Here is a 13,505-nt window from a genome sequence, read left to right on the forward strand (position 1 = left end):
ACGTTGTTTTGCGATAAATGATCAATTTATATTAGACATCAGTGATACATGTTTCCGCTACGTTTTCAGGACTTTAACTTTTTGTTTTAAAATGAATTTAAAAGTAGGCCCTAGCTATTTCTCAGCGTGAGAAACATATCAGTGATGGAAATCAAAATTAGAATCAAATTACACATGTAGCACAATTTACTAAGTACACACACAAGGTAGTAACAACACAGATATTAATTACACGTAATATCTAAGGAGACAAATGTCACCAAACGTTACCTTAAATATTGAGGTCAATGAAGAGCAAGTAGATTTTATTGTAGCCTACCTAAATCGACGTGGTTACATGCATGCTAAACTTTTTCAATACGGCTACAACAGAAAACACGTTTTAGTAAATTGATATACGACAGTTATATCCCAACTGTGGATTTTTTCAGCTGTTAACTTCTGGTTGTCTAATAGAAATAATCCTCTATACATTATTTTGTTGCCCAACTTCCTCAAAGATGCCCTTGGAGTCTTATCTGTCTTGCAGTTAAGTGCCATCTATCGGTACCTAGGGCAACACGCCGCATAGCGATCAGTTGGGTGAACGTCACAGTAATAACCTGGTGGGCACGTATCTCTTGGCAAACACAATCCACAGCACAGTTCACGACCATTGATAGCTAATGGCTTGTCGTAACCGCCAAAGGGACGCCTGCAGGGTCTTTCATCTAAATCGAAATAATCAAGTATATTTGGCAATTACCCCACCATTTATTGTATAGATACACACACAATGGACAATAGAAGTGTCACCCCCTGAATCAGAGTAATCAAATAATGATCAAGTAATAATCTTGAGTAGTTATAATGCCTGGTCTACACTTTGTGTGTGTGTGTATTTTTTTTCTTTTAGTGAAATTTGATGTTAGTAAAATTATACCAGGAGCATATCATTCCACAGTCATTTATCTCCCCCAAAGTATTGGTTCAAAAAAAAAATGGTCCCCCACTGACGGGGTGTAACTAAATGCAACAAAACGCTGACAGCAGGCTATATAATAAGGTAAGAAGTTTTTAACATTGACTCGATCGATCCTCAGTGGCAAAGGGTATTCCAACCTTCTGTACATGAGTGACTAGTACCTGTTATACATCTGGGTCCTTCAAATGACATCACGCATACTTGCCCGGGTCTGCATGGGGGGTTCTGAAATAGCACCAAATATGGCTCCTCAAATTTGGAACATTTGGCCCTTTTGATGGGAATTAACTTCTTATAGGGCCTACAACATTTTTCTAATTGATATTACTTATATTTCTAACGTGTAATTCTTACCGGCGAAGTGTTAATTCAAATGACAAAATATAGCAACAATTAAAACAATGGTTTAAAATTAAAAGCCTGTTTTGTATTGACACGGGACTTTGATACTCACACAGTGCCTAGATACCTGTGCCTAAAACGGAATAGAAAATCGTAAGTAAAGGCAGTAAGAGAAGTTAAAATAGTCCAACTGAATGACTCGAAACACAAAAATTCGAAATTAACCAATTTTTCCTGAATGTAGCGAAAGATAAAGTAATAATTCGACTCGCAGTTAGTACAGTAGTTATTCAGAGACGGTTGTAGGTATCACAAAAAGAACATAATACGTTACCTTCCCTAAAGACAGAACTGCCAGCAAAAGCGCACAACTGAGTCCAAGTTTAACCATTATTGTTTGAAAAACGTTTCTTAACCCTCGGTTTCCAGCTCTAGCAAGTCGAGTAGACTCAGTTTACTACTATATATATATTGTACAAAGGACTGGACGTGCTTGGCACAGTGTCACTGAACTGCGGCATGACTGAATACTTGTATCTTTTTGTTTCCTGGACCTTAAATATGGTCTATTTATCTTTGTCTTTGTAATGCGTTGGTCACTTTAAGGAAGTTAACGCACTACAAGCAATACCAGTACGTTTGTTTAACATGTTGTTACAATATCCAACGCTGTTCATTTTGAATATTGATGGGTTTGGACTAGTCAATGCTCTCTGAGTTGCATTTCATTATAGAACAAGTGTCAGTATTGGCAAATGTTAGGTTATCAAATACCAGAAAACACTTTCACATGTATAGTTTAGATACACCGTATATAAAAATAATATGAAGGTTTTAGTGTTCTTGGTGTTCTAAGCACACCCAACACCAAGGTGCCCCCATACCAGGACAGGCAACCAAGATTTTTACATTTTTATGTTTTAGTTTTAAATTGTACATTAAAAAATGCCATTGCTATATACTTGTCCTATATACTTCTACGTTTTTAACGTTTTAGCATTTTTTTCTGCCTTAGTTTTTAACCCCCCCCCCCCTTTGAATATTTTTACTGTGGTAGTTTGGTGCCCCCCTATCCATGGTACCCTAAGCACGTGCTTAGGCTGCTTATCCACAAATTCGACCCTGTACCGGGTATCATCAATGTACGACATATGTTGTTTTTTTATAATTGTATTGTCAAAGTTACCGTGTTAATACGGGATAGCGTGAGAAAGGAAGGAATGTTGACAGCATGATAATTTTGGACGTGTCCCGTGATCAAATGTCTTCGCTTTTCTCATTCCATTATATTTATCTATTTATTTATAAAAAAACTGAAGGTCTGAGGAAAATCGCAGTCAAAGAGGGCAAGTTTTGTGTAGTAGGTGGAGGCTTTATAGATCAACCCATTCTGTCATATGCTAACGGAAACTTTTGGCAACTCTTCCACAGTGAATATGTGCGTTGTCAACTTGCAGAATGCATCCGTGACCTATCCATCCGGAGGAATGGGATTACCACCTGTATCAGGATTTCAATCCTGTAGTAGAATCAAGTGAGATCACCATTCAAAACGTAAATGGGAGTGTGTTGGTGAAATGAAAGCCCACTTAATGACTTCGCATGCCCTATAACAATTTTATTGTCAAAAAATGTTGTCAAGGACTGCTTTCTGCTTTTCCTTCAGTTCGGGAAAATGAAGGATAATCCACATACACAAATTACAGTAATAGACTAATATAATTTGTGTACTGTAATTTGTGTATTTACAGTAATTTGTATACTGTAATTTGTATATGTGGATAGGTGAAAATTTGTTCCGTTTTTGGAATATTGATCAGGAGTCCAAATACAAATACAATTGCTGATGATGAATGAATATTGAGCATATCATGCCATACTTTTTTATGGTGGGTTCGTAGTCGCTGTAACCTCTATCGCAAACTTACATCATTATTGCTTGAAAGCAAAAGAACACCTTCATGCATCTTTGGATGAATGGTATGTAATTATATGTAAACGTTAATATTTTATATATTTATGTTAAGGTCATTTATTTTATCTCTTGATTAACACATCAATTTAAGTATGCATATGTGTTACAATGAATCTGTGATTTGGGTTTGTGAGAAGGTGAAAATCTGAAAATTTGAATCCTTGATCAGGGGTCCAAATACAATTCACTTGGTCACTGCTGATGTTGCGATTTTTTACGCTATTTCGCTCTTTTTTGTCTGCCTTAAATTTTAACATCATTTTTCTCTTTGTATATTTTTACTTTGGCAGCTCTGTACAGCTCTGTATAGGGGGATTCATGGTACCCTAAACAAGAATATCTTGAATGCCTGAACTAATTTAGACTAACCACTGTCATAACTTATCGGTTGTTAGGTGCACTGCTCGACAGTTTTCCAAACCAGACAGTTTAAACTGTTATCTGCTGATAGTTCTATCTAGATAAACTTGCGTTCTTAGGTTCAGCTTTTTATAGCTTGCCGCACCGTTGCATAAACAGTTGGTGAACTAGACTGGAAAATTGAGAAACTCGCCCGTGATCGCCAGAGCATTGAAATCATTAGAGCACATATATTATAAACTTATATCACGATACCATCGTAAGTTTATTTCTTTAACCAGCTTGCGTGAGGGTTGGGGTTCTTGAAAGTGACCCATGTTAAAAAAATGTCTTGCGTTTAGCTCCGCGATTCATTATCTTTTACATGACGGAGCAGAACTGAGCGCGGTCTATTGTTTTCTGCTCGAACTATGCGTTAAATCTGATAAGGTACACGCCACTTTACGCGAAATGGAGGAGATAATTTAATACCTCCATATAAGAACGCCTGATGTATCTTTTTGACAAAAGCGGTTTCTAAGGTTTGATAATTTAAAATCTCACTAGGAGCTGGCTTCATTGGTTTCAAGGACCGAAGTGTCTGTAAGCTTTAAGAAAGATATTTTGTCAGTCTATTACTATACTCCTTAGCAATAAAATGTAATGCGTAAAGTGATACAGAAAATCACATCATGAACCAATGTTTTAATTCAACTTCAAAAAGATATTTTTCACAATATTTTACTAATCGTGCAACCAATGAATAAGCTAACCATAGTAAATAATCAAACCCAAATTTCAGTATCTTGCACAGCATCCTCTGGTTTGGAGGACGCACCTGACGCGTCTGTGCATGGAGTCAAAAAGTTATGTAACATGATATATACAAGGTGCAAATATACAGACTTGACATTTAATATGGAATATTTCAGTTTCGAAGGTATGTCTAGGTAAAAATGCGTTCTTTTTTCAAAAAAACTCCGATCTCATATAAGATTTGTGAATGGAGAAGTGTGTAGTCAGGTGTGTCGCTACCAATTAACTGACTTTCATGTCTGTTGCGCTGCTATATTATGTAATATGTAGTGATTTAGTTGGGTAGTGTTCCTTTAGGCTGGTCAAAGCTTGGCTTAGGCAAAGCTTGGTTCTGTCAAAAAAGTACCCATATGTCGGCAACCACTGCATAGAAGAATTTGAAATTTTGCATGCAAGCGGTCAGTTTTGCAGTGCGTAAGATGAGTCAAGTAGTGCATTACAAATTTGTTAATCTATGGCAGAATGGCGCGAAAAAGACAGACATTACCAGACAGATCATAGCGCCAAACGGAACGGTCCCCACAGTTTTATAGAGTAATGCCCAGACTGATGCACCTACACAGAGGTCACCCCCAATGTATCAAAATCTTACCTACAGGGTACAGGACCGACTGTCTTTCGGGATACGCTGCTGCAACTAAACAAAAAACACTTAGTCCGTTCAGAACGAGGGGTAAATTGCCACCAAAATGCGTTTTTCAAAGCCCTTAGCGAACACCAAACTGGTTTTAGCAGGTAAGAACACCAAACGACCTCCGAGGCACCCACTGTAAACAGCAAAACATCGTCGTCTGTTTCTCTAATGAATTGGGGGCCATGGCCGTTTCTGGGTAGAACACTGAAACTGCGTGGCTTTCTTTATTGAGGTCAGATTTCACCTGTACCGCCCAATTAGTCAAAACAGAGTTTACAGTTATCCAGAAGAGACCTACGACGAAGCATATGCCGGGTCTAAAGTGACAAGGGTGATTGACAGCGTCAGTATTTGGAGTGGATACCACATTGGTGCCAAAACACCAATGGTAGTCATCGACGAAAACCTGAACCAGATCAAATTAAGGAATAATCTCGGAACCACTTGACTATCATTTGATAGGGGGCACCTTAGGAACGATTTTAGGTTGCACGGTGAGGTTGCAGGTTCACACAGAGCACTTTTAATAGCAGATAACTTACAGAACCAAGGGAATGAGCAGCTACCCTGGTCATCAAAATCGCCACATTTGAACCACATAGGCAATATTTCGGTAGGCCATTACTCGCCGAATCAACTGCCTACATGTTCTACAACAAAACTGGACCAAATTGGACAATTTTAGACCGATGCCTAGAATATTATTCCCGATTGAACTCTAAAAACTTACCCCAAGGAATGCCTTGCTGCTTGAGAGAGCTGGCAACAGCCAGAAGAGGCCAGGCGTAACAGCGGCCATTCTTGTGACTAGCAATTGACGTGAGGGTCTTTTATGGAGCGTATAACTCTTTTACAGAAGATAATTTGGAAAATATGGAGATCCAAAATATCTCTTTTAATGGAAGTCGTATGGCATAGAATAGGCAATGTGTTTTTGTTTGCTTCTCTGGCGAATTCCATTAATGAATTGATGTCCCAATGACATCAAAGCGATAATTTAAAGTTATTAAAACACGATTTTAATCCTTATTTTCATTTATCAGTCAGCAAAATAGGAAAAAACCGATAAAAAATTACTTGGAAAAAAATATTCCATATTAAATGTCAAGTCTGTAGTATGGGATCATCCTTGTTTGTAGGCTTTTCTGCGGTTTCCTTCCGTAGGCCTTGTGTGTCTGTTTGTTTATGATGCTGCCCAACCCTCTGAATGGTTCTCGTAGTTCCAACCTTCTGGCGATTCGGTGGGTCAAAACTTCCCCGTATGTCAACCGCTTGGTAAAAAATGTATCCCTTTCAGTCAAGAACTGTATGTTAAATTAATTGGTAATTGGGTATTTCAGTGGTCACTCTAGCAATGTCAATGTTTTGTTACTCACATCCCCAATTTACAGGATGATCGATCGTTGTTATGCAATAGTATAATTAAAACTATGGGTAGCCTTACAGCAATGTATACATGGATGCAGTAGAGGTGATACATTTTTGCTAGGGGAGTATACACGATATATACATAAACATATAATACTGTATAATATAAAATATATTTCTTGTACAGCGCATTTTCTTACATTTCAGTGTACTTAACAATTCTTATACATGTCTAAAGGAAGATTAAGAATTACAACACTAAAATATACTTACTTTAAAAAAATTGAAAACCGTTAATCATAAAAAACTTTTCAAAAGATGTGTTTCAAGACAGATTTAAAGGCGGTCCTAATTAAAAAGGCAATTTCTTTCATTTAATCTGGATCAACCGAAAAAAATATTACAATAGTCAGGTTTTGAAGAAACAAAAGTATGTTGTAGATAATAGACATCCGTTTTGAAAAAGCATTTAAAAATTTAAAAGGACTTTTAAAAAATTGTATTGCCTTGACTATTATTTTTATGTCATAGCTACATGTACATGTCTACGATTATCAAGATACACCATAAGATTAAAAGAAAATCCAACAACAAACTTATTTGTGGCTGCTGAATATACCACATTTCCATACCTTTTTACATTATCGGATAGAATCATCTCTCTTGTTTTTTATAGGAAACTTGGTGTATACAGTGCGTGATACAAGCGTGGCTGTTTGTGACATTGCAACAGATAAAGTGCAGTTTTGATAAGATTTGATAACTTGCCAAGACGAAATGATATAAAAACCGAAAGACAGTGGATACAACAGACTCGTCGCAGATTTGAAGAAACAAGTGGACCGTAATCCTGCCGTCCTCATCCAAGGGACATTCAACATTGCTGAAATATTTTAATTGAAAATGCCATCTAGATTGTTAACTGTGTGTAGCTTGCTAGTCCTTGGTGAGTCAATATTTTATCTATTCGTAGGTTGTCTTCATAACACAATATTTGTTTTACTAATTACTACAGTAAAAACAAATTTTAGGATTAAACACATCGAGCACTATTTATACGCCCTCCGCTCTGCTGAGGTGCTCCTCCTATTTAAGAGTACACTCGTCAAAAAATGGACATTTTAGTATGAAGTCAGTTTGCATTAGTTGAAATATGTATTATTCTTGCTAAAATAGTGATTTTTCTGTTTCAGGTTTGTACCAAATTCAAGCTTCGTGCGTAACGAGTGATCCAAATGTGTACTGCGGATTCAAAAATGTTTATCGTTGCGCCGTGTTTTGTTTTTGGCTTCCAACGTGTGTCTGCGCCTGTAAGTCTGGGCATTCTCTTCAAAACGGTCTATGCCTCGGTGAGTCCTTACCTGGCCAGCGGTGACCATAACGCCATTCCATCAGGGTGTTCGACACACACGATCCTAGAGGCATGTTATACGCTTACAGGCAGGGGCGGATCCAGGATCATTTTAAGGGGTTCCGCGGATGCGAAGCCCCCCCCCCCCCCCTCGACTTGGCGTGGGGTTCGGGGCCCACTAAAGGGACCCGAAAATTTTTGGTATTTTAGAGGGCGAACGATATAATTTGGTACGGTTTAGGAGAGGGGACCAGAAATTGAAGGGGGGGGGGGGTGAGGACCCCCCTGACCCCCTCTCTAAATCCGACAGGTCACCCAAACAGTTACAACGCATTTCCGTAAAACATCAACAACATCCCTAAAAATGCATTATCGCCAAAACAGTGTCTCGCCAATTTCGAAGTGGAGCTTTGCAGAATATACATGTACTGGCGCAGAAAATATGAAAAGTGGATATTTTCAAACGCTAATAGTTTACCTTTAAAAATTTTAAATCAACACAAAATTTCACAATTTTAAACAAATGCGTCACACTTTTAGATATTCATCGGTTAAAAGTATGTTTTTTTAAACTTGCATTCTTAGCCTAAATAGATAGGGGGCAAGACGGGCAACTGAGGTGACAGATCGTGTTTTTCTTCTACTTAGTAATAGCTTAAGTACGAGGGGTGTACCGTGGTTCGTCACGCAAAATAAGAGTTAATGCATTGGAGTGGGTTTAGCATGCTTGTTTGTGCTATATCAGTGAAGTGTTTCTCATAGCTCATCTGACATACCTGTATACATGTAAGTTAAAGGGAAACACTACATTTTACCTATACAGGTCTTTTAAACTGAAATATTCCAGATTAAATATGTTTCATTCCAAACCGTGACTTAAGCAGCCAAAAAATATGATTTCTACAAAAAGAGACGAATAGACAAGCAGCTTACCAAAATATACCGTGCGAGTGAAGTCGGAGGGGTGGGGTTCAGATGTTTACCAATTATTCCCCATGTCATCCACTGTGTTAATAATTATTTAAGAAATGTAAAACTATATCAGATGGACTCTGCTTGCCTTATTATATAATGCACGTTCCAGACGAAGACGCCTGTTCACTACAACCGTGTCGTAATGGAGGCACATGTTCCCCGGATGGTTCTTCCGGTTTCTCCTGCACATGCTCCTTAGGATGGAGAGGCACCACGTGTACGACTGGTATGTGCAATGTCGAACTTATCGCCCATTTTTGTATTTTCTCTTTTATTTTTTTTCAACATTGATTTGGTAACGAAAATAGGTAGGATACTGAAATGACATTTGGCCCTGGAGAGGAGACAACTGAAATTTGGGGTAGTTGTCTGGCTCTGTTGTCAACTCTAAATAAGATAGACACTATCTGATGTCCAATTTTATTCACCGGAATCAATGACGGCAGAAATTATAAAGAAGTATGTTGTACAAACAGATTAAACAGAAGAATATTATATAGAATACAGAACTAACAAATAATGTCAAATGTGATATAAACATACAAACAAACTGAAAGAAATAGTCAAATTTACCTCAGATATAAAAGTCCTGTCTAACTCCTATGAGGAGTGGTGAGTGAATGACTATGAACAATGTATGTGAGTGGAGAGATCACATGTTCACGAGATAATTGTCTACCCGTGCTCTTGGAATGAAATAGCCCTTGGCTGCATTTTAATGAGAGCACCTTATTACTGGACTTTACCCAGCCATTATTCTCTAAACTCCTTTGATTTGCCAAAACTATGTCGATTCGATATTTGTAATGATCCCTCATACACGTACACAGATTTTAACCGATATTGTTTCAGTTGATCTTCAAGAGGCCAATGCTGTATGTTCATGCAGTGAATACGGATGGTTGCGTACGTCAGTCGGGTTTTATTATAGAGGTTGTGTCGCTGCCAGCTGTACTTGTAGTGTAGGTTTTGAAGATGTGGATGGAGAATGTAAAGGTACGTTGATAATCATGTTTATAGGGGTTATTTTTATTAGATTATATTAATGTTTAAAAGGGTAGTATTCTTTCATTAAGTCCCCCAAATATTTTTTGTCATAGATGGAGGTATACTTTGAGCTTATGCAACTAAAAAGACGGGCGCCAAAATTATTGCTGAAGGGTAAATTGGTATTGACCAAGTCCTAGTTTTGTTATTCAATATTTGAATATAAAACACTTTGCTATAAGGGATCATTTTTAATTTTTTGTCTTCATTATTTATAATTGAAAATAAATAAACATTTCACAAATGTGACAAAAATAAAAAATGTCAAAAATGTAATATTGCAACCTTTGCTTTTAGAAGTGTTAATAAAAATCAAAATTGATTAACAAAACACAAATATTCGGATGCCTAAAGGTATCAGGTGACATAAAAGGTAAGTTCTGCAAATAATAATATTTGTTTCTGATTTTAAGATCTGCGGATCAAATATCACGGAACGGCCTTTTCGAGAATTTAATTACAATTTGTTCATGCAGTTTTTTAATGCATCTTATCTGCTCCATTTTCAGCTCAACATACAGCACCATGTCGTAAGTATAACATCACATTTAGCATAATGTGATTTTTTATTTCTTTCCTGTAGATTAACTTTTATCTCAGTCTGTTATTTGTGTATCAGCTTAAGTTGTTTGTCACTATGTTATTTTTTACCTTGGGTCTATTCTAAAACAAAATTTGGCCTACTCATTAGTATTAACGTATTACTTTTAAGACAAGTAAAATTATATAACATCATTAATAACATTTGTAAATTGAATTGAATGGAATATAAGTAATAATGTTTATAGTTTTAAACCCAATAAACGTTAGGACAACTGAAAATCCATTTACGGCAAATAATTGACAGTAATATGACAAAGACATAAAAACTGAAAAGGGGCGAAATTTCAAACGTTTATATTTGAAGGACATTAAACTATTGTAAAACATCGATTTCATCAAGTGTGCATTTTCGATAATTCATAGCTCAGAAAATTGTGGAAGAATATGTTTGTGGTAAAGAATTTCAATTTTGGCTAAATTAGTAATGGCAAGGGAGCCTCCCATAAATTGGGATCCCTCATCCTCTGCTGGGTATCTTACGTAATATCCTACATTTTAAAGTGCTCTTCGTTTATAATATCCCTTCTACCAGATATGAATAATTAACCTCTTAATATCTGAATTAGATTAATTTCTTTATTCTGTGAGCTGAGAATAGGGTTACTTAAAATGTACATCATGTTAGTAAGAATGTTTTTTTTTTTTATTTTAAGATCTTCTGATCAGACATCACGGAATGACTTCACCTGAATATTGTTACGGTTATTTCATGCAAATTTTCTAATGCCTCTTATCTGTTCTTTTTTTTTTTCAGCTGAACTTACAACATCATGCCGTAAGTATGACATCACATTAAGCATGAAGTGATGTTTTATTTCCCGTCTGAAGATGAGCTTTTATCTCGATCTGTTGGTTTGTGTATCAGCTTAAACTATATGTAGATATGATATTCTATACCGTGGGTTTCTTCTAAAACAAAATGTATGCATTCTGAAGACCCATTTGGTCTACTCATCAAACAAAAACAAAATACACACACTGGACAACAGAAGTGCCACCCCCTGAATCAGAGTAATCAAAGTTATAATGCCTGGTCTACTTATAATGTGACTGATGAGTATAAAACTGCTGTACCATGGGATTGTATTGTTGGTCTTTTTGTGAAATTTGATGTTAATAAAATGATACCAGGAGCATATCATTCCACAGTCATTTATCTCCCCCATAGTATTGGTTCAGTAGGGGTGACACTTCTATTGTCAATGTGTGTACATTTAAGACATATTCAGTTATATAACATCCTTATAAACTTTTGGAAATAAAATTGAATGGAACATCAGTGTTTAGTTTTATAGTTTCAACCCAGTGAAAGACTAGGAAAACACATTTACAGCATTTAATTAACAGAAATATAACAAAGACCTAAAAACCGACAAGGGACTTACTTTCAAATGTACATATTTAAAGAAGATTAAACGACTGTATTACATCGGATTCACCAAGTGTGCATTTTGATAATTCATAGCTCAAAAATTGTAGAAGAATATGCTGATTCAGAAGAATTTCAATTTTGGTTGAATTAGTTATGGCTCTAAATGGTAATTGGTAAGGGGGCCTCCCATATACTGGAACCCTTTACCCTTGGTGCTGGTGACTGGTGTATCTTAATATCCCACATTCTACTGTAATCTTCGTTTACAATATGCCTTCTTCCAAATACGACATGATTAAATAGCAAATATTTGGATAAGTTTCCTTTCTCTAATATGTGGTTCGGGATTAAGCCTAGTTATGTTGTACTTCAGAATTAAGTAAATTCTTTTTCAATTTGTTATCCAGTGCTTGAAAAGAAAGAGGTCATAGACCTTGCAGATTAAAGTTGTACATCATGCAACTGGTTTGTATCCATTTTAAAGAGAGAGTGAAAAATAAAAAAGTGTAATATAAGACCATTTTAGGTCAAAACGCTGCTTATGTTGTGTTTTCCTTAGTTTTAAATACATATACTATTTACATTTTTTTTTGTACGTGAAAGTGAAATGTTTGATTAAATTAAATATTTTTACTTACAGCGGATCTCCAACCAGTCATGTGTGATGGCACAACTTACACATATTCCAACAGTTATCAATTCGTCTCAGTGAACCTGGCACCGTTGCGATACTACATTAGTTACCCAGGGCTTAACGATATCATTATATCCATATGTAACGCCGCCAACTACGACACAAAACTTGCCCTATTTGGCTGCGAAGCGATACCTTTTATTGAATCCGGTGGTAGTCAGATATGCAACATCCCCCAAGTCCAAAATGTGGGATACAATGACGATGGACCTGGCTGTGCCGGTTTCACCTCTTTGCTCGATATTCCTCAAGGTGATTTACCCAGTGGGGAATATGCCATTGGTGTATACGGGTTCGCTACTGCCGAAGGGGACTTTACTGTGACTATCTCTTGTTAGAGATATTAATAATTTGAACTGTTGGACAGATCTTGGTTATGGATATTGAAGTTTTATAACCAGATTTATTCCACATTGCTTGATGTTCGGTAAAAACCGATGCATTCACAGATTTAGCTGCGAGTAAAAATGTTCAGGCTAACATGAAGCTAATCTTTTCATTTATTGTGAATGAAATTGTATGTCAATTTTGAAGTTGTGTGACAAACTTTAATTGGAAAAAAGCGAAAGAAGCGCTTCAAATTGATTAAATAATAAAAGCAAAGAAAATTGTGTTCAAATTTCTTTTTCATATATTTCAAAGAACTGTGTTTAACTTATGATAAACTCGCAAGCATGTCAATAATTTGTATCAATTACGGTTAACAACTTTACTGGTACATCAGTCTGGTCTTTATGTTAATATTTTTGTGAATACACCAATGTCTGTCATAAAGTGACACACTGTGAAATGGTGCCGAGAAGGATTTCGGGTTCCTTTCAACCAGATGCACATATTTACTTAGCACAGCCCCTTTCCCAAAGTTTGACCACCCCCAGATTACATTTGCAGGTACCAAGGTTTGAATATTACACAAAGGAGATAGTTGACAAGGGTTTTCTACTCACACATGACAGATATGAAACCACAAAATAAAGAAAGGCTAAATGAATAATTTAATACCGACCGACGCTAAAATATTATGG

The 13,505-nt window shown here is 36.5% G+C and overlaps 2 protein-coding genes and 1 long non-coding RNA gene across 3 annotated transcripts; 2 read left to right on the forward strand and 1 right to left on the reverse strand.

Annotated features, from left to right (window-relative positions):
* Nucleotides 1–55: 55 nt before the first annotated feature.
* Nucleotides 56–1,795, reverse strand: LOC147760842 (uncharacterized). The gene is made up of 4 exons (XM_087018407.1): nt 1,641–1,795; nt 1,419–1,439; nt 1,126–1,189; nt 56–710 (listed from the first exon to the last, which is right to left on the reverse strand). The coding sequence occupies exons 1-4, from the start codon at nt 1,695–1,697 to the stop codon at nt 541–543; spliced, it is 312 nt and encodes a 103-aa protein (XP_086874533.1). The 5' UTR covers nt 1,698–1,795; the 3' UTR covers nt 56–540.
* A 5,373-nt stretch (nt 1,796–7,168) lies between these two features.
* Nucleotides 7,169–10,137, forward strand: LOC147760843 (uncharacterized). Its single transcript, XM_087018086.1, has 5 exons — nt 7,169–7,384; nt 7,632–7,787; nt 8,874–8,990; nt 9,617–9,760; nt 10,109–10,137. Exons 1-5 carry the CDS (start codon nt 7,342–7,344, stop codon nt 10,135–10,137), a joined length of 489 nt encoding a protein of 162 aa, XP_086874212.1. The 5' UTR covers nt 7,169–7,341.
* A 146-nt stretch (nt 10,138–10,283) lies between these two features.
* On the forward strand, nt 10,284–13,091 carry LOC147760844 (uncharacterized). Its single transcript, XR_015335502.1, has 3 exons — nt 10,284–10,341; nt 11,169–11,189; nt 12,427–13,091. It is a non-coding gene; the product is annotated as an uncharacterized LOC147760844 (long non-coding RNA).
* Nucleotides 13,092–13,505: the final 414 nt, after the last annotated feature.

The sequence above is a fragment of the Lingula anatina genome, chromosome 7, assembly GCF_051362555.1.
Source record: "Lingula anatina isolate TDL-2025a chromosome 7, LinAna3.0, whole genome shotgun sequence".
NCBI lineage: Eukaryota > Metazoa > Brachiopoda > Lingulata > Lingulida > Lingulidae > Lingula > Lingula anatina.

Coding starts and splice junctions, on each gene's coding strand:
- LOC147760842 (XM_087018407.1), bottom strand. CDS start 1,697: ATGGTTAAACTTGGACTCAGTTGTGCGCTTTTGCTGGCAGTTCTGTCT. Junction 1,440..1,640: donor CAGTTCTGTCTTTAGGGAAG/GTAACGTATTAT, acceptor ATTCCGTTTTAG/GCACAGGTATCTAGGCACTG. Junction 711..1,125: donor AGGACCCAGATGTATAACAG/GTACTAGTCACT, acceptor ATTTCGATTTAG/ATGAAAGACCCTGCAGGCGT.
- LOC147760843 (XM_087018086.1), top strand. CDS start 7,342: ATGCCATCTAGATTGTTAACTGTGTGTAGCTTGCTAGTCCTTG. Junction 7,788..8,873: donor TCAAAACGGTCTATGCCTCG/GTGAGTCCTTAC, acceptor TGCACGTTCCAG/ACGAAGACGCCTGTTCACTA. Junction 8,991..9,616: donor AGGCACCACGTGTACGACTG/GTATGTGCAATG, acceptor ATATTGTTTCAG/TTGATCTTCAAGAGGCCAAT.